This window comes from Eschrichtius robustus, chromosome 13 (assembly GCF_028021215.1).
Source record: "Eschrichtius robustus isolate mEscRob2 chromosome 13, mEscRob2.pri, whole genome shotgun sequence".
Classification (NCBI taxonomy): Eukaryota; Metazoa; Chordata; class Mammalia; order Artiodactyla; family Eschrichtiidae; genus Eschrichtius; species Eschrichtius robustus.
In genome coordinates this window covers 96,970,454-96,994,301 of record NC_090836.1, presented here as the reverse complement: position 1 = coordinate 96,994,301, position 23,848 = coordinate 96,970,454, and the positions used below count along the sequence as shown (strand labels likewise).

The window sequence follows — 23,848 nt, the reverse complement described above, 5'->3', positions numbered from 1 at the left end:
TCCGCAGCAAGGCTGGTCATCAGCCAGGTTTGGGAGCTGCCTTCCCAGGGAACAGCCCCACCTGTAGGTCCTTCTGTCGTCTCAAATGCAAACTCAGGTCTCATCATTCTTGCCTTAAAACTTGCTTTTCCTCCGGCGTTCAACTATCTTTTCTGTTCTTTCTCCGTGCAAATCTTGTCCATCCTTCCGGGCCCTGACAATATCAGCTACAGTGACATCCTGGCAGGTATCAAAGACATGGCTGTATTGACACACACCCGTCCGATTCATTCATCCATCATGCCTTCTCTGGTGTACTTAATTGGAGTGATAGTGTTGATGCATAGGCTTAGCAGTGTGACCCCTTCCCTGACACGCACACACACCTGCGCACATTCCAGTACCTTTAGCTCATCGTGCAGGCCGGGGCTGCCAGCTCAGGAGAAAGGCGGGGGAAGGCTGGAGGGGCATTTCACGGTTTATCAAGCTAAGGAGAGATGCCGCATCCCTCGTATTCCCAACACTTGTGCCCCGCCACTTCTGGCCAGTCCTCTGTGACTGCTCCAGCCCATGCCGATCTTACTCCTTTGAATCCTAAACATAGCAGTGTAGGACTTAATTGTTACACGTATGTTGATTTGGTTCTCTGAATAGACTGTAAATTCCTTGAGGGTGGTGAAGACATAATCATACTTTAACTTTGTTACCCAAGCTCAACGCTGGGCTGGTTGACAATCAGTACAACTTGCTGGGTCACTGACCTTCATTTTCCTTTCCTCCCTTATTGGCAGGGCTGGGGGGAAGAGGAGTCAGAGATTAAGAGAAATCTCTTGAGAGGCCAGGGGTGTGATGATTAATAATAATAATGGTTACCCTTTATTGAGCAGCTCCTATCTGAAAGCCTCTGTGCTAGTGTTTTAAAGCGTATTAAATTCTTTATATCCCATCCTTATAAGAGCACTGGGAGGCAGGTATTATTATCCCCCTTTACAGAGGTCAAACAATAGCTTGTAACCCGTGGAGCCATGATCGGAACTCTGTTCCCAATCCTGTACTCTTCAGAAGCGTAGCCAGGAGGAGGGGCAGGTGAGAGAGCGTGGGGGTGGGGGACATATCGGTGGTGACACTCAGGGAGATGAGGTCAGTGACACAGACGGCCACCAAGGCCCTACCACCTAGTGGGAGACAGCAAGGCCCTGCCATGATCCTTGCTCCAGGCCTTTTGCACAGCCTACTCCCTGACCCCTGCCCTCCTCTAAGATTTGCACTAACCCCTAAAACCCCATTTCTTTTTTGGTTTTTGAAGGCAATTGAGAAGTATGAGATGGAGAAGAAGGCTTTAAAAGGAGAGAGAAGTCGCGGCGGCTTGGGAGACAGAGGCAAAACTTTCTCATAGCCTTGATGGTGTTTTTGGGGGGTTTGGTTTTTTAGTATCTAAAATGTAATTGAGTCGGAGTCTGGAGTTTCAGATGAGGATATTTTTAGCCTGTTCTGAAAGAGCCTTTAATCTGACTTCTTGGCATTGGGCAAGGAAGGAGGGAGGGGCAACATCAAACGACCTGTATGGGACACACTGCACCAGGTGCTTTCATACGTATCCCCCTGTGAAAGGTTCCTAATGCCCCCTACCTGTGAGGTGGGTGCCGTAGAAAGTGTTTTATAGATGAGAGAATAGGCTTGGGGGTAAGGGAACAACTTGCCGAAAGCCACACAGCTTGTCCGCGGCAGGTCCTGGATTCTCCCCAGCCTGACTTCAAAGCCCACGTTTTATCTACTCCTCCTGGCTGCTTCTCTGGCTCAAGCAGTCTAATCAAATGAGGGGAATCTTAGGAAGTCAGCAACCCAGGTGGGATCTAGGGAGACTAATAGTGTGCGTGTCATCTGACTGCTCAGGTTGAATGAAAAATCACAGGTATGATTACCACACAGCAGTGGACAGACCCCGTGGTTACTCACATCCTATTTCTCTTCTTCCATACTTCTGCAGAAAAGAGCGAAAGAAAATCTCAGTGTATTTGCAAAGGCTCAGAATCCAGGAATGTCAAATCTTTCATTATCAAAAGGGTAAGGGATCTATTGCTCAGTCTGTTTCTGCTGGGCATGGACTAGATTTTATTCCCAGGGAGGGGAAACTTGGCAACCTGGATGGTGATTACGCAGGAAAATGGCAGAGTTCCCTTTTTAGAGAATCTTAAAGTATTTTAATAATGCTGGAATTTCTCATAACGCCTCAAAAAGGTAGAATGAGGAGTGTTCTAGAGGTCATTTGTCTGTTTATTTTTAGAACTCAGAAGATGTTTGCCCTTAGAAACAATGAGTTCAGATTCAGTTCACACAGCCACTGTGCTGCGCAGCTCCACGGGGCGCATTCCCACAGCAGTGCTGGTTTTGTCGATCACTGCAGCTAGCCCAGGACGCTGACAGGAGCAGTCAGAGGGCGTGTCCAGCATCAGGCAGCTTTTCGGTGGCGGAGCCCTGCTTCCCTCTCAGATCCTCGGACCTGCGGCCAGGCTCTCTCTGCTGCCTCTGCAACCACAGCCTGGCCCCGCCGTACAGCCGCCCCGGTTAAGATCCTCCTAAGCTGGCTCTTTAAACTACCCAGCTCGTGTGTATTCAAACCTTGAAATGCTGGAGAACACGTTATCCTTTTTTCACTTTTTAGCCACACAGCATAAAGCCCGATGGTTGACGGTCTGCACTGAAACTGTCATACTACCCATGATGGTGGCTGAGCGCATTTAAATGTCCTGTCCCAGGCAGGACAGCTAGTAAATGGGGGAGCTGACATCTGACTCAGAGTCAAAGCAGTTAATCACTGAGTTCTTCCATTGTCAAGGCCATAGCCCAGTTAGAGAGGAACTCAGTCCCTTAGAATGTTTCTAGTAGGTGCCTTTGGGTGGTGGTAATTGGTTTCCTCTTTCTACTTTTCTGTATTTTTACATTTTTTATAGTCACATTTTATTTTTATTCTAAAAATCCATTTAATGTACATGTTAAGAACAATAGGGATAGTTGTATCCTTTGATCTAATAGTGCCATTTTGAGAAATTCATACTAAATAAATAACCCCAAAGGGGTGAACCGTATGCTCCCAGTTACTAATAAATAATATTAATTTGAAGTGATCGGTGAGTAGTTAAGTTAAAGCAATCTTGTTAACAAGATACATTATTTTAAATGATAAATTTGAAGACAGTGTAACAGTGTGAAAAATCTAAAGTTAAGTGGATAAAGCAGGACATAAAAGTGTGTGTGTACATATATGTATTCTAAAATGATTGAAGTAACATACATATTTGTATACATGTGCTCAAAGCCAGAAAGGGAAAGTGGAAATAATGTATATAGGTGTTTGGTAAGGGGTGCTGGGATCATGAACGCACTCTATAACGCACTCTGTCTATAAGGTTGTTATATTGTCTCCATGATAAAAAGGAGCAGATACTGTATTGTTTTAAACTGTCAAAATGATGGACCCCATTTTCATATTCTGCTTTTTTCTTCAGAAAACAGCAGACAAAAATATGCTGGCAGAGCTGTACCAGTATCCACAGTTTGACGACTCTAAGCCAAACAACCTTCCAAATGGGGTGGACTTCTATGACATGGTGGGCAATGTGATCCAGGCTGAGAGAAGCCCCCTTAGTGGCAAGGTAAGGAAAGAGAGCAGCAGCCCCTCTGTGATATCCAGCCAGCCTCACCCCAACCTGCGCGGCAGACACAGCGGTCCCAGTTTTACACACCAGGAAACCAAGAGTGGTGGCAATTAAGTTGGTGAGGGCCACACAGTTTGCAAGTGACTGAGCTGAGATTAGATGTCAGGCCCACGTTTCCTCCAAAACCTACATCCTTTCTCCCAGACCTCTGGTCTCGCAACTGTTCTGATCACGTATCCTATTAGCACAACATTTTGAGTTCACACCCTCATGATATATGTTTCTTTATAAATGATATATGTGTTCTGTTGTCAGTCACAATGTTGTATATTGGTCAATTTAATTTCTTTTTTTTCTTAATTAGACATTAGTTAGAATATTTGCTTCCCATACCCTGTGGTACCCCTTGGGGTGAGTCACCCACTTGGAGAGCAGTTCACACTGGGTTCCTTAGGAAGGAAGGAAGGGAGAATTCGAAGGCCCAGAAGAACCTGTGTGCGTGTGAGACAACGCTGGCCACTCAGGAGCTGGGGGATAGTTGTGAGGAGGGGTGGAGAGGGGAGGAGGCCCAGTAAATGGTCTCGGCAGCGTTACAGCTGTGCCTCATCGCCCTTCACGATGGCACAACTCCAAGGTCCCCAAAGCAGCTATGACATTGTATCCTCAGCTCCTAACTAGTCACCCCCACCCCCATTCTTGGGACCCAGCTTTTCAGTCTCTTCTATCTGTACTTCTCACTGCTGCTTCACACCACACCCGCATCCCTCCCTCTTTCTCCCTCTCCCTGCTCCCCCCCATCTCCTCCTCCCTCTCTCCCTCTCCCTTCTCTGCCTTCTTCTCCCCCTCTTCATGATTTTTCCCTGCTGCCCTCTCTCTGGCTGTGTCTCTACCTCTGTTCCATCTTGCATTCAGACTTCCTAAGAGCAGTGATCTGTTTAAGCCAGTCACTGCCCAGTATGACAGTGGTGTTTGCTGGATTTCCAGTGCCGGGCTCTGGCATAGACTGCAGTCAGTAAGCGGCCTTTCCGCAGGTGCTGGTCCCCAGGGCAGGCAGAGGTCACCCTGGGGTCAGGTGCCTGATGCTCTGCTTTCTTTATCAGAGAGGTGGAGGGGCAGCAGGCACTCAGAGCATCACGTTCTCTCCAGGACAGTGTAAAAAGATGTCCACCACGTGGTTCTTATGATAGCAGGGAACTGGAGGGCAGTATGTCTTTGGTGGTTAAGTAGCTCTCTGGGCTCCAGTTTCTTCTCCTATAAAATAGGGATAACAATAGTCTCTACCTTGAAGTATTATTGTAAAATTAAATAAGATAATATACATAAGCACACTTAGCACAGTGCTTAGTGAGTCATAATTGCTCAAAAAATGATAGTTTTTATTATCAATGTTATTAGAAAAGTTTAATGATCAATAATAGAAGAACAGTACAGTCATTTTTGGTTTATACATGATGGACTACTTAGCCACTACAATGAATATTTATGAAGAGTGTATTTTAACATGCTATGCTATGTTGTTAAATGAAAAACATCAGTATATAAAACTCTGCAATACAATGTTACGTAAGCACACACAGGAAAATCTGGGGTGAAACTATACCTAGCTATCACTAGCATTCTCTGAGTAATAAGATTGTAGTTTTTTAAAAAATTTTTATTGAAATATAGTTTATTTACAATGTTGTGTTAGTTTCAGGTGTACAAGATTATAGTTTTTTCTTCTTCCTTTTTCTATAATTTAAAAATGGAAGAAAGACCTTTGGAAATGGATGGTGTGTTTCACAGATCCACCATTCCTGTGATACCTCCCAGCCATCTTTGCTGCCCCTGATAGGCCCACTGGCCCAGCCACATGGGCTCTTGTTCCATTTGCTGTGTGGGTGGCCCCCAGGACAGCGAATACTATGCTACTTAATGTCCCATTTTTTAGGTCCCCTGGGGAAGGTTTTCCTTAGACCTTAATCCCAAGAAAAACTGTGCATCTACTGGAATGCTTTTAGTCTTATAACTGATGCTGGTTTCTGCTTTTCTTTGGCTCCCAGGAAACCCAAGGTAGATTTGTGCCCTGCCTTTAAAAGGACCCTCTTCCATCCTGCTCGGGGGCCATCCCAAACTTTTACTTGCCTCCTCCTGGGATTCCTTCTCTCAAATGTCTGTTTACCTGTGAACACCTTCAGGGCAGGGACTCTCCATCAACATCCCGAGCACCTAGGTGCTCGATAAATACCTGTGGAAGAGCTGAAATGAAATCTTTTTGAAAGGAAGCAGGAGTGTGAATAAATAAACAATAAAGTACTAGCACACTCTTAACAAGTGTTGCCTAAGTGCCTGGCACTGTTCTAAGTGAGTATGTGTGCTCCTTGTGTGAGTCACTCATTCATTTAACCCTCATAGCAGTCCTGGAGGTAGAGACTGTCGTCATCATCATCTCCATTTCCCAGATGAGGAAACTGAGCACAGACAGTTTCAATAACATTGCTCAGGGTCACGCAGCTAATAAGCTTAAGAGCTGGATTAGAATCCAGGCAGTGCGGTATCAGAGTCTGTGCTCTCCACCTCTCTGACGATACTGCCTCTCTAAGGAAACGTGAGGAATGGCGGAAAAGACAAAGCCAAGAGCAGGGCTCAGAGAGCTCCTTGCTAACTAGGGTGGCTTGTGTATCAGTGCACCATGCCCCCCGCTTCTGTAGGCTTGAAGGGAGTGCCAAGGAGTCTTTCCCTTTGCATCCAGGATGGGGGCAAGAGAGAGATCTCTGCTCCTCCTAATGGTAAGAGGAGAGGCAGCCTTACCATGTCTCTGGGGCCAGGACTGCCTGCTCTTGAGCCTCCCAGGCTGTGTAAGCTTAGGCAAGAATCCTAACCTTTCTATCCTCATTTTTCTCTTCTATAAATTGGGGATAACAGTTCCATCATCCAGCACCAACAGCAGAGATGATGAAAAATAAAGTGAGATAAAGAATGAACGGCATAGCTCAGTGCCTGATACATGGCAAGCATTCAACAAATGTTACATATTATTGTGGTAGCAGCTTTGGAGTCAGGGAAGGTTCAAGACACAGTTTAGGACAATGAAGCCTGAATTTTCTGCCTCTCTGAGTTCACTGATAATTCTGTTCTAATTTTAGAACTCCATATGCTTACTGCTAACTCAGCAGGATTTCATGGTCCAGTGATTTGCATCTGTATAATATCTATATGTTTGTTGTTACTGATTATTATTTTTTTTTTTTTTTGCACTTGGCCAAAAAGGGCGTATGCGTTTTTTTTTGTTTTTTTTTTCACACACACACACTGTATTTTATTTTTACAAGAGATAAATAGACTGACACCAAGCATTGTACATGGATGACCACAACAAAAGCAACGATGATTGCAATTACCAAACATGAAACACACTCATACTATGTCATAATATTGACATTCAGTCCAGTAATCCTCCACTGTAACAGCTCCTTTACTTTGCAGTGAAAATTGATTTGTATATTCTTTGCCTCTGAGTCCTTGTGGGATTTTTTTTTTTTTTAAATTCAGACAGAAAGTCACAAAAATTATACTCATCCTCATCAGTTCACTCAGTCCCATGTAATTAATTTTTTTTTTCATCTTGATCTTTTGTTAGCACTTTTATGAGTTCATCAGTTTTTCATTAGAGTTCTGAAAATGCTTATTCATTCAGTTCAGCAGTACAGTCAGTTACCAGAAACCTGTACTTGTCAGAGTCTTTTCCATGAATTTCTTGAAGATGGAACCCTTTTATAGGAACATATTTGCAAAATCATCAGAGTACACCCAGAACTGTCTGTAAATGACAAAAGACTTAAAAATGACTACGGTTAAAGATTTGATGAAAGTTCATAATAAAGAAAATTAATTATTTCTGAGATATACATTTTAAAGTAATAACTAGGATTATTACTTATAACATTATACCAGAACATATAAGATTTTTAGAAATTTCATGTAATGTCTGAAACATTTATATTAACATATTTCCATACATATTTCCATACAAATACAAATATAAGATTTTTAGAAGTTTCATGTAATGTCTGAAACATTTATATTAACATATTTCCATACAAATAACCCAATGAAAGTTTAGTATTAGTTGCTTTGTTTGTTTTTTTATACTGCAGGTTCTTATTAGGCATCAATTTTATACACATCGCTGTATACATGTCAATCCCAATCGCCCAATTCAGCACACCACCATCCCCACCTCACCGCAGTTTTCCCCCCTTGGTGTCCATATGTCCATTCTCTACATCTGTGTCTCAACTTCTGCCCTGCAAACTGGCTCATCTGTACCATTTTTCTAGGTTCCACATACATGCATTAATATACGATATTTGTTTTTCTCTTTCTGACTTACTTCACTCTGTATGACAGTCTCTAGATCCATCCACGTCTCAACAAATGACTCAATTTCGTTCCTTTTTATGGCTGAGTAATATTCCATTGTATATATGTACCACAACTTCTTTATCCATTCGTCTGCTGATGGGCATTTAGGTTGCTTCCATGACCTGGCTATTGTAAATAGTGCTGCAATGAACATTCGGGTGCATGTGTCTTTTTGAATTACGGTTTTCTCTGGGTATATGCCCAGTAGTGGGATTGCTGGGTCATATGGTAATTCTATTTTTAGTTTTTTAAGGAACCTCCATATTGTTCTCCATAGTGGCTGTATCAATTTACATTCCCACCAACAGTGCAAGAGGGTTCCCTTTTCTCCACACCCTCTCCAGCATTTGTTGTTTGTAGATTTTCTGATGATGCCCATTCTAACAGGAGTGAGGTGATACCTCATTGTAGTTTTGATTTGCATTTCTCTAATAATCAGTGATGTTGAGCATCTTTTCATGTGCTTCGTGGCCGTCTGTATGTCTTCTTTGGAGAAATGTCTATTTAGGTCTTCTGCCCATTTTTGGATTGGGGTGTTTGTTTCTTTGATATTGAGCTGAATGAGCTGTTTATATATTTTGGAGATTAATCCTTTGTCCATTGATTCATTTGCAAATATTTTCTCCCATTCTGAGGGTTGTCTTTTCGTCTTGTTTATGGTTTCCTTTGCTGTGCAAAAGCTTTGAAGTTTCATTAGGTCCCACTTGTTTATTTTTGTTTTTATTTCCATTACTCTAGGAGGTGGATCAAAAAAGATCTTGCTGTGATTTATGTCAAAGAGTGTTCTTCCTATGTTTTCCTCTAAGAGTTTTGTAGTGTCCAGTCTTATATTTAGGTCTCTAATCCATTTTGAGTTTATTTTTGTGTATGGTGTTAGGGAGTATTCTAATTTCATTCTTTTACATGTAGCTGTCCAGTTTTCCCAGCACCACTTATTGAAGAGACTGTCTTTTCTCCATTGTATATCTTTGCCTCCTTTGTCATAGATTAGTTGACCATAGGTGTGTGGGTTAATCTCTGGGCTTTCTATCTTGTTCCATTGATCTATGTTTCTGTTTCTGTGCCAGTACCATATTGTCTTGATTACTGTAGCTTTGTAGTATAGTCTGAAGTCAGGGAGTCTGATTCCTCCAGCTCCATTTTTTTCCCTCAAGACTGCTTTGGCTATTCGGGGTCTTTTGTGTCTCCATACAAATTTTAAGATGATTTGTTCTAGCTCCGTAAAAAATGCCATTGGTAATTTGATAGGGATTGCATTGAATCTGTAGATTGCTTTGGGTAGTATACTCATTTTCACAATGTTGATTCTTCCAATCCAAGAACATGGTATATCTCTCCATCTGTTGGTATCATCTTTAATTTCTTTCATCAGTGTCTTATAGTTTTCTGCATACAGGTCTTTTGTCTCCCTAGATAGGTTTATTCCTTGGTATTTTATTCTTTTTGTTGCAATGGTAAATGGGAGTGTTTCCATAATTTCTCTTTCAGATTTTTCATCATTAGTGTATAGGAATGCAAGAGATTTCTGTGCATTAATTTTGTATCCTGCAACTTTACCATATTCATTAATTAGCTCTAGCAGTTTTCTGGTGGCAGTTTTAGGATTCTCTATGTATAGTATCATGTCATCCGCAAACAGTGACAGTTTTACTTCTTCTTTTCCAATTTGTATTCCTTTTATTTCTTTTTCTTCTCTGATTGCCGTGGCTAGGACTTCCAGAACTATGTTGAATAATAGTGGTGAGAGTGGACATCCTTGTCTCGTTCCTGATCTTAGAGGAAATGCTTTCAGTTTTTCACCATTGGGAATGATGTTTGCTGTGGGTTTGTCATATATGGCCTTTATTATGTTGAGGTAGGTTCCCTCTATGCCCACTTTCTGGAGAGTTTTTATCATAAATGGGTGTAGAATTTTGTCAAAAGCTTTTTCTGCATCTATTGAGATGATCATATGGTTTTTATTCTTCAATTTGTTAATATGGTGTATCACATTGATTGATTTGCGTATATTGAAGAATCCTTGCATCCCTGGGATAAATCCCACTTGATCGTGGTGTATGATCCTTTTAATGTGTTGTTGGATTCTGTTTGCTAGTATTTTGTTGAGGATTTTTGCATCTATATTCATCAGTGATATTGGTCTGTAATTTTCTTTTTTTGTAGTGTCTTTGTCTGGTTTTGGTATCAGGGTGATGGTGGCCTCATAGAATGAGGTTGGGAGTGTTCCTTCCTCTGCAATTTTTTGGAAGAGTTTGAGAAGGATGGGTGTTAGCTCTTCTCTAAATGTTTGATAGAATTCACCTGTGAAGCCATCTGGTCCTGGACTTTTTTTTGTTGGAATATTTTTAATCACAGTTTCAATTTCATTACTTGTGATTGGTCTGTTCATATTTTCTATTTCTTCCTGGTTCAGTCTTGGAAGGTTATACCTTTCTAAGAATTTGTCCATTTCTTCCAGGTTGTCCATTTTGTTGGCATAAAGTTGCTTGTAGTAGTCTCTTAGGATGCTTTTGTATTTCTGCGGTGTCTGTTGTAACTTCTCCTTTTTCATTTCTGATTTTATTGATTTGAGTCCTCTCCCTCTTTTTCTTGATGAGTCTGGCTAATGGCTTATCAATTTTGTTTATCTTCTCAAAGAACCAACTTTTAGTTTTATTGATCTTTGCTATTGTTTTCTTTGTTTCTATTTCATTTATTTCTGCTCTGATCTTTATGATTTCTTTCCTTCTGCTAACTTTGGGTTTTGTTTGTTCTTCTTTCTCTAGTTTCTTTAGGTGTAAGGTTAGATTGTTTACTTGAGATTTTTCTTGTTTCTTTAGGTAGGCTTGTATAGCTATAAACTTCCCTCTTAAAACCGCTTTTGCTGCATCCCATAGGTTTTGGGTCGTCGTGTTTTCATTGTCATTTGTCTCTAGGTATTTTTTTATTTCCTCTTTGATTTCTTCAGTGATCTCTTGGTTATTTAGTAACGTATTGTTTAGCCTCCATGTGTTTGTCTTTTTTACGTTTTTTTCCCTGTAATTCATTTCTAATCTCATAGTGTTGTGGTCAGAAAAGATGCTTGATATGATTTCAATTTTCTTAAATTTACTGAGGCTTGATTTGTGACCCAAGATGTGATCTATCCTGGAGAATGTTCCGTGCGCACTTGAGAAGAACGTGTAATCTGCTGTTTTTGGATGGAATGTCCTATATATATCATTTAAATCTATCTGGTCTATTGTGTCATTTAAAGCTTCTGTTTCCTTATTTATTTTCATTTTGGATGATCTGTCCATTGGTGTAAGTGAGGTGTTAAAGTCCCCCACTATTATTGTGTTACTGTCGATTTCCTCTTTTATAGCTGTTAGCAGTTGCCTTATGTATTGAGGTGCTCCTATGTTGGGTGCATATATATTTATAATTGTTATATCTTCTTCTTGGATTGATCCCTGGATCATTATGTAGTGTCCTTCCTTGTCTCTTGTAACATTCTTTATTTTAAAGTCTATTTTATCTGATATGAGTATAGCTACTCCAGCTTTCTTTTGATTTCCATTTGCATGGAATATCTTTTTCCATCCCCTCACTTTCAGTCTGTATGTGTCCCTAGGTCTAAAGTGGGTCTCTTGTAGACAGCATATATATGGGTCTTGTTTTTGTATCCATTCAGCCAGTCTATGTCTTTTGGTTGGGGCATTTAATCCATTCACGTTTAAGGTAATTATCGATATGTATGTTCCTATGACCATTTTCTTAATTGTTTTGGGTTTGTTTTTGTAGGTCCTTTTCTTCTCTTGTGTTTCCCACTTAGAGAAGTTCCTTTAGCATTTGTTGTAGAGCTGGTTTGGTGGTGCTGAATTCTCTTAGCTTTTGCTTGTCTGTAAAGCTTTTGATTTCTCCATCAAATCTAAATGAGATCCTTGCCGGGTAGAGTAATCTTGGTTGTAGGTTCTTCCCTTTCATCACTTTAAGTATATCATGCCACTCCCTTCTGGCTTGCAGAGTTTCTGCTGAGAAATCAGCTGTTAACCTTATAGGAGTTCCCTTGTATGTTATTTGTCGTTTTTCCCTTGCTGCTTTCAATAATTTTTCTTTGTCTTTAATTTTTGCCACTTTGATTACTATGTGTCTTGGCGTGTTTCTCCTTGGGTTTATCCTGTATGGGACTCTCTGCGCTTCCTGGACTTGGGTGGCTATTTCCTTTCCCATGTTAGGGAAGTTTTCGACTATAATCTCTTCAAATATTTTCTCTGGTCCTTTCTCTCTCTCTTCTCCTTCTGGGACCCCTATAATGCGAATGTTGTTGCGTTTAATGTTGTCCCAGAGGTCTCTTAGGCTGTCTTCATTTCTTTTCATTCTTTTTTCTTTAGTCTGTTCCGCAGCAGTGAATTCCACCATTCTGTCTTCCAGGTCACTTATCCGTTCTTCTGCCTCAGTTATTCTGCTATTGATTCCTTCTAGTGTAGTTTTCATTTCAGTTATTGTATTGGTCATCTCTGTTTGTTTGTTCTTTAATTCTTCTAGGTCTTTGTTAATCATTTCTTGCATCTTCTCAATCTTTGCCTCCATTCTTATTCCGAGGTCCTGGATCATCTTCACTATCATTATTCTGAATTCTTTTTCTGGAAGGTTGCCTATCTCCACTTCATTTAGTTGTTTTTCTGGGGTTTTTTCTTGTTCCTTCATCTGGTACATAGCCCTCTGCCTTTTCATCTTCTCTATCTTTCTGTAACTGTGGTTTTCGGTCCACAGGCTGCAGGATTGTAGTTTTTCTTGCTTCTGTTGTCTGCCCTCTGGTGGTTGAGGCTATCTAAGAGGCTTGATGGGAGGTTCTGGTGGTGGGTAGAGCTGACTGTTGCTGTGGCGGTCAGAGCTCAGTAAAACCTTAATCCACTTGACTGTTGATGGGTGGGGCTGGGTTCCCTCCCTGTTGGTTGTTTTGCCTGAGGCAACCCAACACTGGAGCCTACCCGTGCTCTTTGGTGGGGTTAATGGCAGACTCTGGGAGGGCTCACGCCAAGAACTTCCCAGAACCTCTGCTGCCAGTGTCCTTACCCCCACGGTGAAACAGAGCCACCACTCGCCTCTGCAGGAGACCCCCCAACACCAGCAGGTAGGTCTGGTTCAGTCTCCCCCAGGGTCACTGCTCCTTCCCCTGGGTCCCGATGCACACATTACTTTGTGTGTGCCCTCCAAGAGTGGGGTCTCTGTTTCCCCCAGTCCTGTCAAAGTCCTGCAATCAATTCCCACTAGGCTTCAAAGTCTAATTCTCTAGGAATTCCTCCTCCCGTAGCCGGACCCCCAGGTTGGGAAGCCTGACGTGGGGCTCAGAACCTTCACTCCAGTGGGTGGACTTCTGTGGTATAAGTGTTCGCCAGTCTGTGAGCCACCCACCCAGCAGTTATGGGATTTGATTTTACTCTGATTGCGCCCCTCCTACCGTCTCACTGTGGCTTCTCCTCTGTCCTTGGACGTGGGGTATCCTCCTTGGTGAAGTCCAGGGTCTTCCTGTCAATGATTGTCCAGCAGCCAGTTGTGATTCTGGTGCTCTCGCAAGAGGGAGTGAGAGCACGTCCTTCTACTCCGCCATCTTGGTTCAGAAAAAAGTACTGATTATTATTGACTGAACACAGATGACAGCATAGAGCAACTGCCTAGAGTTATGGGTTCCGATCCTGGCTCTGCCACTTGCTGGCTGTGTTACTTTGAGCAAGAGACTTCAGCAATATATTTATTTATTTTGGCCGTGCCACGTGGCTTGCAGGATCTTAGTTCCCCCACCAGGGATCAAACCCGTGCCCTCAACAGTGAAAACGCAGAGTCCTAACCTCTGGACCTCCAGGGAATTCCTGTGACTTCATCAGTTTAGTCCTCAGTTTCCTCATTTGTGAAATGGAGATAATAACACATGCCTTGTATGATTATTGTAGGGGTTAAATGAGAACATGTAAAAACACCTGGCAAGGTAAATAGTTGGCACTCACTGAAAGGTTAGATGTTTTTTTTCTTTTAAGTTGACCCCAAAGTATGTTGACTCCAAAGATGACTGGCGGGGAGGTGGTGTGATTAATGACAGTAACAAGCCATGGAACATAGGCGGAAAAGCAGGTTTTGAGTGGAGATGATTATGAATCTGGCTGTGGCTCCAGGTAAATTTCAAAGAATAAATAGGTAAATAAATAAACAATAGCAATAATCATGTGAATTTTGTTTCTTTTCAAGTCTTTCTGTTCAGATAGAGAATTAGAGCAGTTTCTCTCTTCTCCTTCTGTAAGAGCCATATGGCTGGACAGCTTCTGGTGGATCTTTCATGAAAGGTACCAGGTAAATGCAAATCCGATGGCTTCTCTCCCTCACTTAAGTTATTTTTCTGTGGGACAAACCCCAGCCTCTTTAACATGGGCTGTAAACCCTTCTGATTCCACGGACCGCCCCGGCAGCCTCATCTGTCACACCCTATCCCTTCCCCACCCATGCCTCGTCCATACACTCTGGGCTGTAAACATTGCACCATGTCCTGCAGCTCCCCAGAGCATTAAGAACTGGTCCGTGTCACATGGCTGGTCAATGGCAGGGCAGAGAGTAAAGTCAGGACCTCCTGGCCCAGAGTTTGGGTGCTTTCCTCAACATTCTGCCTCTCTGTATGTGTTTTATAGATCCTATAAAACAAATCAGTGTATTATTTCATAAGTAATATGAGATTAAATACCTTGAGAATAAGATTCCTAAAAATGAGAGAAATACTTAGTTAAGATTCCCAGTCCTTGGCCGCTTCAACAAGGGGCTCTAGTAATTCCTTCTCTGTTTTTATTCCTGGTAGCCAAAGAAGGAAGTCCAGAGCAAGCTGTTCGACCGGATAGCCCAGCACTATGCCTTTCTTTTGTCTGGTGAATCCAGGTCCCACTACGAAGAGGCTCTCTTAAAAGTGAGCATCAATCACTTTTGAGGAAAAAAATCACATTAGATAGCTATTCACTTCTGGTGCCAAGTTAATGCCCTTAACGTGCTTTCCATAAGGGAGTAATTAGTAAGTTGTGATATCTTCATATACTGACTTGTAATGCAGCAGTTACCAAAAATAAGGTAGATCTATATATACTGATAGGGAAGGTGTAATGATGTATTTCAAGTGAAAAGCAAAACTCCATGTTAAAAAAATTATATGTATATGTATGTGTGCCTATGAGTAGAAAAAAATGTCTGGAAAAATATTTACCAAACTCATAACAATGCTTATTATCTCCAGGGAATACGGTTATAAGAAGCTTCCTTTTATATTTTATTTATTTCTATAGTATTTAAATAAGCATGAGATTTTAAAATTATGACTATACATGTGTACTTTTTATATATGTATGTACATATATACTAAAAGGGTTGCTGGAAGAAAATATAAGTGAATATTTACATGATTTGGGGGTGGGGAAGGACTTTCTAAATAAGACCCCAAGGGAATAACCATAAAGATGAAGACTGATTTAACTATATAAATTATTTAAATTGCTACAGTCAAAGTTAAAAGGCAAATGAGAAACTATGCAAAAATACTGGTAACATATATGCCACACAACATAAAGAAGTCCTACAAATCAATAAGAAAAATGGACCAATGGACAAAGTACATAAAGCAGAAATTCACCAGGGAAGAAATAAAAATGGGAGAAAAAGTTCACCTTTGACAATAATCGAGGGAATTCCCTGGTGGTCCAGTGGTTAGGACTCTGCGCTTCCACTGCAGGGGGCGCAGGTTCTATCCCTGGTCGGGGAGCTAAGATCCCGCATGCTGTGTGGTGCGGCCCAAAAAAATAATAATAATAATTGAAAATACAAATTAAAACAATCCTTTGATACATCTTTTTACCTGCAAGATTGCATAGATTAAAAAGTGTAACTCCCAGTGTTATGAAGGACATAGGGAAATGGCACTCAGACAGCCTGAGTGGGAAGTGAATTGGTACAGATGGGCTGAAAGACACTTATACTAAAGTGTCTGCTTAACAAGTCGCTTAGGCTTTCTGTGTCTCAGTTTCATCACCCATAAAATGGGGATAATAATGCCTCTCTCGTTGAGTTGTCCTAAGTATTAAATGAGATGATGTTTGTAAGGCATCTGACGTATCACCCAGCACACGATAAGCCCCCAATATATAATAGCTGCTATTGTTACTCTTATTATACCATCTTCTGGAAGTCATATTTGAATATATAGTAAAAGCTGCTTTCATTTATGCATTCAGCAAATTTTTTTATGCATTCAACAAATTTTTGATTGCTTAATATGTGCCAGACACTGAGCTAGCTTAATAAATCAATATAATTATTCTGCTTAATTTATAACACAAAGTCCTAGAAACAAGACAATATCCACAGATGCGGAACGTTTAAGTAAATTTTGATATGGTCACTCAGCACAATATTATGAAGGTCACTACTGGAAAAAAAAATCCCAAAGAGTTTATAGTAACCCAGGGAAGTATTTATGTTATGATATTAAATTAATAAAGCCAAATATAAATGTATAATTTGACCTTAACCATAGTTTAAAAGCAACAACAGTACCACTTATGCACAGAAAAGGAAAAAAAAAAAACCAGGAAGTAGGACTTAATATTATCTCTGGGAGACAGCAAGATGGGTATGTCAAATGTACTTTGTCATCTTGTGCGCTAATCTTTGGCCAGGTTGTAGAAGGGGCTGTGGCACAGACCACATGCAGAGGAGCTGGGGGAGGGGGGTTTGCTGGCCAGCATAGCATGATGTTTGAGGAGTGGTCCCAGGTAGGGTAAGGGGTCCACTGAGATGTGGGGCAGCTGCAGATAGAAATTGCTTCCCTCGTGAACAGGAAGGCAGCACAGTGTCAGGTAGAGAGTTTTATCACAGGTCCTTTCTGAAGTCAGGGGCTCTTTTCTGGGTGTGGAAATGTCCAGAATATTGCCTGAGCTCTGCTTGCCCCCCAGAGGTTGCCATCACTTCTGAGTAAAGCCCTGTACACCAGCTTCTGCTGCTGCTTCCCTCAGTCCTGGTTCAACACTCACGAATTCAAGTCTGACATCTGTAACACCATGAGCCTGTGGATTTCAGGTGAGAGGTGGCTACTTTCTCCTGGGGAAAGCAATTCCAGAAACACGTCTTCCACCCGAGCCCAGGTAGGTTCCTGTTTGCCATCACACCTCTTCATCGAGGCAGTTGCTCTTTTCTCTCCTTGACAATCAAGAAAGTAAAGTGTGTGGTTAGAGCCCGAGGAGTACTGATGATCCTCAAACAGTTCTGAGACATTCCTAGTCCCCTTTCGTCCCCAGCTGCATCGGCAGGGAGCAGGTTTCGGCACAGCCCTGTTAGTTAACAATGTGCTGTAGGCCGATGGACCCAGGAACCCAAAAGCAGTGTGCTGGCTAGATAATCCCACCTTCCACCCCCACTGTGACCCCACTTGACCCAACTGCCGTCCCCCTCTCCCTGCAGCACACACAGTGCCAGCTTGATGTTTGCCTGTCAATTACTTTTCAGTCTCCTTCCTCACGTCCCCCATCTCAACCCAGACATCCTCTAAGGTCGTTGAAAGCTGAGAGGTTCCCTGTGTACTAGATACTGTGCTAAGTAAGCACCTTTCACATTTCCTACTGTGTTGAGGGTCTCCGAGATCACTTCCACATTAGGAGATTTGGTAGAACTCACAGGTCTCAGCATACAGTTGTATTTATGGCTAAGATTTATTATTGCGATGTAGTAAGGGTACACAGCCAGATCATAAGGGGAAAGACAGGCAGTGTTTGGAGGAATTCACGTGCAGCCCTCCTCCTCCCGTGAGGAGTTATACAGAGCCCCTCATCCCACTGCAGTGAACACGTACCAACATGTGTGTGATGTTTCTGCCCAGAAGCCCATTAGAGAAACAGCGCCCAAGGGTTTTACTGCAGGCTGGTCATGGAGGCACCTCTGTCTATCAAGCACCAAAGTTCCAGGGAAGCAGGTGTTTAGCATCAGCTACATTGTTATATAAACAGTCTAGGCGCAGTGAGTCACTCTCGTCAGCTAGGGAATAAAATTTCCCCCAGCTTTATTGAGATATAATTGACATAGGACACTATGGAAGTTTAAGGTGTACAGTATGATAATTTGATACACATATATGTTGCGAAGTTTTTACCACAAGCAGGTGAGTTAACACATCCTTCACCTCACATAATCCCCATCATGTTGTTGTTGTTTTATGGTGAACATTTAAGATTTACTCTCAGGACTTCCCTGGTGGCACAGTGGTTAAGAATCCGCCTGCTAGTGCAGGGCACATGGGTTCGAGCCCTGGTCTGGGAAGATCCCACATGCCGCAGAGCAGCTAAGCCCGTGCGCCACAACTACTGAGCCCGCGTGCCACAACTACTGAAGCCCACGCACCTAGAACCCGTGCTCTGCAACAAGAGAAGCCCCCGCTCGCCGCAACTAGAGAAAGCCCGCGCGCAGCAACAAAGACTCAACACAGCCAAAAATAACTAAAATAGATACACGAATAAATAAATAAATAAATAAAAAGATTTACTCTCAGAGCAACTTTGAAGTGTACAATACAGTGTTATTAACTGTAGTCACCATGCTGTCCATTACATCCCTGGAACTTGTTCCTTCTGTAACTGCAAGTTTGTACCCTTTGCCCCACATCTCCTGATTTTCCCCACCCCCAGCCCCTGGCAACCACTGTTCTACTCTCTGCTTGTATGAGTTTGGCTGTTTTAGATTACACACACATAAGTGAGATCATACGGTATTTGTCTTTCTCTGTGAGACTTATTTCACTTAGCAAAATGTCCTCAGGGCCCATCCATATTGTCACAAACGGCAGGATTTCCTTCCTTTTTATTGCTGAATAATGCTCTATTGTGTATATATGCCATAGTTTCTTTACCCATTCATTTGTGAGTGGACAGTTAGGTTGTTTCCAGGTCTTGGCTATTGTGAATAATGCTGCAATGAACATGAGAGTGCAGATATCCCTTTGAGATAGTGATTTCATTTCCTTTGGCTGTATATCCAGAAGTGAGATTCCTGGATCATATGGTACTTCTATTTTTAATTTTTTGAGGAACTTCTATACTGCTTCCATAGTGGCTGTTCCAACTTACATTCCTATCAACAGTACACAAGAGTTTCCTTTTTTCTCACAACCTCGCCAGCATTTGTCGTCTCCTGTCTTTTTGACAATAGCCATTTTAATAGATGAGAGGTGATAATCTTATTGTGGTTTTGATTTGCATTTCCCTGATGATTAGTGATGTTAAGCACCTTTTCACGTACTTGTTAGTCATTTGTATGTCTTCACTGGAAAAATGTCTATTCAGATCCTTTCTCTTTTTCTAATTGGATTGTTTGGTTTTTTTTGCTACTGAGTTGTATAAGTTCCTTACAGACTTTGAATATTATCCCCTTATTAGACATACGGTTTGCAAATATTTTCTCCCATTCTGTAGGTTGTCTTTTCATTTTGTTGCTTCTTTTGCTGTGCAGAAGCTTTTTAGTTAAATGTAGTCCCACTTGTTTATTTTTGCTTTTGTTTCTTGTCCTTTTGGTATCATACCCTCCAAAATCACTGCCAAGACCAATGTCAGGGAGCTTTTTGCCTGGGTTTTATTCTAGGAGTTTTATGATTTCAGGTCCATTTCAGTCCTTAATCCATTTTGAGTTGTGAATGGTGTAAGGGGGTCCAGTTTCATTCTTTTGCATATGAGTATCCAGTTTTCCCAACACCATTTATTGAAGAGACTATCCTTTGCCCATTGAGTATTCTTGGTTCCTTTGTTAAATATTCGTTGATCATATATGCATGGGTTTATTTCTTGGCTCTCAATTCTGTCTCATTGATCTGTTTTTCTGCTAGTACTATATTGTTTTGATTTTCATAGCTTTGAAATATGTTTATTTATTTATTTTTGTAATTTTTTTTTTTTTGGCTGTATTGGGTCTTCGTTGCTGCGTGCAGGCTTCCTCTAGGTGCAGCGAGTGGGGGCTACTCTTCATTGCGGTCCACGGGCTTCTCATTGCCATGGTTTCTCTTGTTGTAGAGCATGGGCTCTAGGTGCACGGGCTTCAGTAGTTGTGGCATGGGGGCTCAGTAGTTGTGGCGCACAGGCTTAGTTGCTCCACGGCATGTGGGATCTTCCCGGACCAGAGCTCAAACCCATGTCCCCTGCATTGGCAGGCGGATTCTTAACCACTGCGCCACCAGGGAAACCCACCCTTGTTCTTGATCTTAGAGGAAAATCTTTCAACCTTTCACATTTGAGTATGGTGTTAGCTGTGGGTTTTATTATGTTGAGGTATGCTCCTTCTGTACCCACTTGTTGAGAATTTGTATCATGAAAAGATGTTGAATTTTGTCAAATATTTCTCTGCATTTATTGAGATGATCATATGATTTTTATCTTTCATTTCATCAATGTGGTGTATCACATTTATTGATTTTTGTATGTCAAAGCATCCTTGTATCCTAGGGATAAATCCCACTTGATCATGGCGTATGATCCCTTTAATGTGCTGTTGAATTCTGTTTGCTACTATTTTATTGAGAATTTCTATACCTAGGTCCATCAGGGATACTGGCCTGTAATTTTCTTTTCTTCTAGTATTTTTAATCTGGCTTTGGCATTAGGATAATGCTGCCCTCCTTAAAAGAGTTTGGGAGTATTCCCTCCTCTTCAGTTTTTTGGAAGAGTTTGAGAAGTATTGGAGTTAAAAGTTTTGTAGAATTCATCTGTGAAGCCATCTGGACTCAGGTTTTTCTTTGTTGGGAGTTTTTTGTTTGTTTGTTTGTTTTTAACATCTTTATTGGAATATAATTGCTTTACAATGGTGTGTTAGTTTCTGCTTTATAACAAAGTGAATCTGCTATACATATACATATATCCCCATATCTCCTCCCTCTTGCATCTCCCTCCCACCATCCCTATCCCACCCCTCTAATTGGTCACAGAGCACCAAGCTGATCTCCCTGTGCTATGCGGCTGCTTCCCACTAGCTATCTATTTTACATTGGTAGTATATATAAGTCCATGCCATTCCCTTCCCCCTCCCCACATCCTCAAGTCCATTCTCTACATCTGCGTCTTTATTCCTGTCCTGCCCCTAGGTTCTTCAGAGCCATTTTTTTTTCTTTTTTCTTTTTTCCATATATATGTGTTAGCATACGGTATTTGTTTTTCTCTTTCTGGCTTACTTCACTCAGTATAACAGTCTCTAGGTCCATCCACCTCACTACAAATAACTCCATTTCGTTTCTTTTTATGGCTGAGTAATATTCCATTGTATATATGTGCCACATCTTCTTTATTCATTCATCTGCTGATGGGCATTTAGGTTGTTTCCATGTCCTGGCTATTGTAAATAGAGCTGCAGTGAACATTGTGATACATGACTCTTTTTGAATTATGGTTTTCTCAGGATATATGCCCAGTACTGGGATTGCTGGGTCGTATGGTAGTTTTATTTTTAGTTTTTTAAGGAACCTCCATATTGTTCTCCATAGTGGCTGTTTCAGTTTACGTTCCTACCAACAGTGCAAGAGGGTTCCCTTTTCTCCACACCGTCTCCAGCATTTATTGTTTGTAGATTTTTTGATGATGGCCATTCTGACTGGTGTGAGGTGATACCTCATTGTAGTTTTGATTTGCATTTCTCTAATGATTAGTGATGTTGAGCATCCTTTCATGTGTTTGTTGGCAATCTGTATATCTTCTTTGGAGAAATGTCTATTTAGGTCTTCTGCCCATTTTTGGATTGGGTTGTTTGTTTTTTTTGATATTGAGCTGCATGAGCTGCTTCTATATTTTGGAGATTAATTCTTTGTCTGTTGATTCGTTAGCAAATATTTTCTCCCATTCTGAGGGTTGTCTTTTCATCTTGTTTATGGTTTCCTTTGCTGTGCAAAAGCTTTTAAGTTTCATTAGGTCCCATTTGTTTATTTTTGCTTTTATTTCCCTTCCTCTAGGAGGTGGGTCAAAAAGGATCTTGCTGTGATTTATGTCATAGAGTGTTCTGCCTATGTTTTCCTCTAAGAGTTTGATAGTGTCTGGCCTTACATTTAGGTCTTTAATGCATTTTGAGTTTATTTTTGTGTATGGTGTTAGGGAGTGTTCTAATTTCATTCTTTTACATGTAGCTGTCTAGTTTTCCCAGCACCACTTATTGAAGAGGCTGTCTTTTCTCCATTGTATATTCTTGCCCCCTTTGTCAAAGATAAGGTGACCATATGTGCGTGGGTTTATCTCTGGGCTTTCTATCCTGTTCCATTGATCTATATTTCTGTTTTTGTGCCAGTACCATACTGTCTTGATTACTGTAGCTTTGTAGTATAGTCTGAAGTCAGGGAGCCTGATTCCTCCAGCTCTTTTTCTTTCTCAAGATTGCTTTGGCTATTCCGGGTCTTTTGTGTTTCCACACAAATTGTGAAATTTTTTGTTCTAGCTCTGTGAAAAATGCCATTGGTAGTTTGATAGGGACTGCATTGAATCTGTAGATTGCTTTGGGTAGTATAGTCATTTTCACAATGTTGATTCTTCCAATCCAAGAACATGGTATATCTCTCCATCTATTTGTATCATCTTTAATTTCTTTCATCAGTGTCTTATAGTTTTCTGCATACAGGTCTTTTGTCTCCTTAGGTAGGTTTATTCCTAGGTATTTTGTTGTTGTTGTTGCAGTGGTAAATGGGAGTGTTTCCTTAATTTCTCTTTCAGATTTTTCATCATTAGTGTATAGGAATGCAAGAGATTTCTTGCATTAATTTTGCATCTTGCTACTTTATCAAATTCATTGATTAGCTGTAGTAGTTTTCTGGTAGCATCTTTAGGATTCTCTACGTATAGTGTCATGTCATGTGCAAACAGTGACAGTTTTACTTCTTCTTTTCCGATTTGGATTCCTTCTATTTCTTTTTCTTCTCTGATTGCTGTGGCTAAAACTTCCAAAACTATGTTGAATAATAGTGGTGAGAATGGGCAACCTTGTCTTATTCCTGATCTTAGTGGAAATGGTTTCAGTTTTTCAGCATTGAGAACGATGTTTGCTGTGGGTTTGTCATATATGGCCTTTATTATGTTAAGTTCCCTCTATGCCTACTTTCTGGAGGTTTTTTTTTTATCATAAATGGGTGTTGAATTTTGTCAAAAGCTTCTTCTGCATCTATTGAGATGATCATATGGTTTTTCTCCTTCAGTTTGTGAATATGGTTTATCACACTGATTGATTTGTGTATATTGAAGAATCCTTGCATTCCTGGGATAAACCCCAATTGATCATAGTGTATGATCCTTTTAATGTGCTGTTGGATTCTGTTTGCTAGTATTTTGTTGAGGATTTTTGCATCTACGTTCATCAGTGATATTGGCCTGTAGTTTTCTTTTCTTGTGACATCTTTGTCTGGTTTTGGTATCAGGGTGATGGTGGCCTCGTAGAATGAGTTTGGGAGTGTTCCTCCCTCTGCTATATTTTGGAAGAGTTTGAGAAGGATGGGTGTTAGCTCCTCTCTAAATGTTTGATAGAATTCGCCTGTGAATCCGTCTGGTCCTGGGCTTTTGTTTGTTGGAAGATTTTTAATCACAGTTTCAATTTCAGTGCTGTGATTGGCCTGTTTATATTTTCTATTTCTTCCTGGTTTAGTCTCGGAGGTTGTGCTTTTCTAAGAGTTTGTCCATTTCTTCCAGGTTGTCCATTTTATTGGCATAGAGTTGCTTGTAGTAATCTCTCATGATCCTTTGTATTTCTGCAGTGTCAGTTGTTACCTCCTTTTTCATTTCTAATTCTATTGATTTGAGTCTTCTCCCTTTTTCTCTTGATGAGTC

At 41.1% G+C, this 23,848-nt stretch overlaps 1 protein-coding gene across 1 annotated transcript in view; it reads left to right on the top strand.

Moving 5' to 3' along the window:
- Positions 1–23,848, top strand: part of FAM227A (family with sequence similarity 227 member A) — a 94,416-nt gene that overhangs the window by 18,373 nt on the left and 52,195 nt on the right. The window contains 6 exon segments of the mRNA XM_068561979.1: positions 1,286–1,358; positions 1,967–2,043; positions 3,486–3,632; positions 14,244–14,345; positions 14,842–14,946; positions 16,979–17,102. Coding sequence (XP_068418080.1) covers positions 1,286–1,358; positions 1,967–2,043; positions 3,486–3,632; positions 14,244–14,345; positions 14,842–14,946; positions 16,979–17,102 — 628 coding nt within the window.